Source organism: Belonocnema kinseyi, chromosome 7 (genome assembly GCF_010883055.1).
Source record: "Belonocnema kinseyi isolate 2016_QV_RU_SX_M_011 chromosome 7, B_treatae_v1, whole genome shotgun sequence".
NCBI classification, from domain to species: Eukaryota; Metazoa; Arthropoda; class Insecta; order Hymenoptera; family Cynipidae; genus Belonocnema; species Belonocnema kinseyi.
Window position 1 is genome coordinate 7982409 of NC_046663.1, and position 2715 is coordinate 7985123.

At 27.9% G+C, this 2715-nt stretch overlaps 1 protein-coding gene and 1 long non-coding RNA gene across 4 annotated transcripts in view; one reads left to right on the forward strand and one right to left on the reverse strand.

Moving 5' to 3' along the window:
* Nucleotides 1–2560, forward strand: part of LOC117176059 (aminoacylase-1-like) — a 33613-nt gene extending 31053 nt beyond the window's left edge. For all 3 annotated transcript variants that reach the window (XM_033366061.1, XM_033366063.1, XM_033366062.1), the window contains 2 exons: nucleotides 1949–2239; nucleotides 2309–2560. In XM_033366061.1, the coding sequence (XP_033221952.1) occupies nucleotides 1949–2239; nucleotides 2309–2452 (435 nt within the window). In that variant the 3' untranslated portion in view covers nucleotides 2453–2560. The remainder of the gene's footprint in view (nucleotides 1–1948; nucleotides 2240–2308) is intronic.
* LOC117176061 overlaps nucleotides 1–2715 on the reverse strand; it is a 46408-nt gene that overhangs the window by 36906 nt on the left and 6787 nt on the right. Inside the window, exon 2 of the long non-coding RNA XR_004467577.1 lies at nucleotides 2300–2398. This is a non-coding gene — a long non-coding RNA (uncharacterized LOC117176061). The remainder of the gene's footprint in view (nucleotides 1–2299; nucleotides 2399–2715) is intronic.

Consider the following 2715-nt stretch of genomic DNA (forward strand, 5'->3'; position numbering starts at 1 on the left):
ACCGAGACTCTTCCAGAGTGCGAGGCGGGAATCGAACCCGCAAGCCGAAGGAGTGGGTCCAAAGCCTACGCTTTAGCCCCCACGACCATCGTCCCACTCTTTCTCAATCCCTAATGTACAAACTTATAAATAAAGTGGAGATTCAAATCGCAAATCTGATGCTTTAAACAACTAAAATTCATCTAGAGGACGAGACTATGCAGCATAATTGTACGATTAAACGAACTTTCCTTGATGTGAAGTTCAATCGAAATTATGCAAATACGTCTCGTCCGAATAGATCAAACCCTCCCTTTTCTTTTCCCTAATCCCTTGCATTTTGCGTTTTTAATATCAAAAACGCGTAATGAGTACATGGCAAAAAGTGGCGCCCCCCAATGGATGTGTGGAGAATTGATTTTGCGCGTGCGGCTTTAAAATTCTGTGAGTTGAATCGAGCAACTATTTAGCGTTACTAAAATGGATCTATTCGGACGAGACGTATTTGCATAATTTCGATTGAACTTCACTTCAGGTAAGTTCGTTCATTCGTACAATTATTCATCAAAATAACAATGATGAAACTGGAAACAAAAAAATTAATTTTTAAATAAGTAGTTGAATTTTCGATAAAAAAATTACTTTTCAACTAAAAACATTACAATTCTGTCAAAAAATCATCTGTCAAAAATCGCGAATCTTCAATAGAATGCATGCATTTTAACACAAATATAAATTAATTTCTAAACCAAAACGATTAATTTTTTACCCAACTAGAAATTTTTAACCAAAAAGATAATTTTTTAAGAAAATACATAAATTGTCAACAAAATAGTTAAACTTGAAGCCAGAGAAATAAATTTTCCATAAAAATGATGAATCTTTAAGAACAACAAAAAATGAATTTTTAACCGTAAAGTTGAATTTAGATGTGAAGGATGAATTTGAAACAAAATGCACAATTTAAAAAAAATGAATTTTTTATCCAAAATCAAATAAAGTGCATAAATGGCAATCTAAATAGCTTACTTCCAAACTAAAAGAGCTGAATTTTTAACTAAAAACGGACAAGTTAAATTCTCAGTCAATCCATTTTTAACGAAAAAAATGTATTTTCATCAAAATAATTTATTTTAAACCAAAGCGATAAATCTTCAAGAAATCATGTGATTTTTCAGAAAACAAATATCAGTTTTTAACAAAAAATAAAACAAAAAATATAAAACACCAATTTTCAACAGTAGAAATAAATTTTCAACCAAAAATAAGAAACTTCAACCGATAAAATTTTAATCAAAAACCGTTAAATTCAACCAAATAAAAGAAGAAGAAGATTCTTCTCCAAAAAACAGTTTTTATTTTGAAAATATGATTGTTTCTAGTTTTCACTATAAAAAATGAAAAATATTTGAAAACATGTACTTCGAAATGTCCTTTCAGTAAAAAATAATTTAAAAATTTGTATACAAAGGCTATTTTCCTATATTAAATTTGAATTTTCATATTTGAACCAAAAAGAATTAGCTTAAGAAAAAATAGTTTAATTGTTTTTTTGGGTTCCATTAATGCAATTTAAAATTGAATGGAAAAACTGAAAATAGGGGAAAGATTGTGTAGCTTGCGATAAATAAAATTCTTCATAATTTATAAACTGAAGAATAATAGCTTAAATAAACATTAAAATTCATATTTAATATTTTTAAAATGTTGAACAGAAAAATGAAAATTTCGCTTAGAAAATAATGATACTTTTCTACATTTTTTTATTTTCCAGTGGAGTTGAAAATTTAAAAAAAAAGTCTTACGTAATTTTTGGATGACCCCTAAACTGAACTTTAGTTTCTCGAAAATTCCCTGCCTTTCCATGACCAGTTTTTAATTTTCTGACTTTCCAGAATTTCCTAAACTGTAGGAACACTTTTTTTTAAATATTTCTACTAATGATTTTTTTTTTTTTTTTCATCAATAGGGCGGTGTGCAATTAAACGTGATTCCGAAAGAACTGTCAGTTGGTTTCGATATTCGAATCGCTCCTGACGTAAATCACGAAAAATTTGAAAATATGATTAAAGGATGGTGCGAAGAAGCTGGAAAAGGGGTTTATTACACTTATGAAAACAAAGATCCTTTTATTGAAAATTCAAAATTAGACAAAAGCAATATTTTTTGGATTGCATTTAAAAAGGCCTGTGATGATTCTAAAGTGAAATTGAATCCTATTATTTGCCCTGGAACGACAGATGCGCGTTATTTACGTGCTGTAAGTTTAATTTTTTTTAACATGGTATAAATAATGAGAGAATTCAAAAAATTATTTTACCATTTACAGATTGGGATACCAGCTTTTGGATTTTCTCCACTGTTCGACACTCCAATTCTCGCTCATGATCATAATGAGTTTCTGAATAAAGACATTTTCCTGAAAGGAATACAGGAATTTATAAAAATTATTCCTGCGGTAGCTAATGTTTAGCGAAATATGTTTATATATGTAATAAATTTCATACTTTAGTTTAAAACATTTAAAATGTTCAGAAATTGATTATTTAATCAGATAAAGTTTAATTTTAATAATGAAATGGATTTAATAAACTAGCAGCATTTACGTATATGAATTTTTATTTCCTGCGATTAAAAATATACACAATTTAAAAATCGATTATTTAACAAATTTTTGAATATTAAGTTTTTAAAGATTGTGGAAAAAATTATTAATAATTTCGAATTGAAAGCATT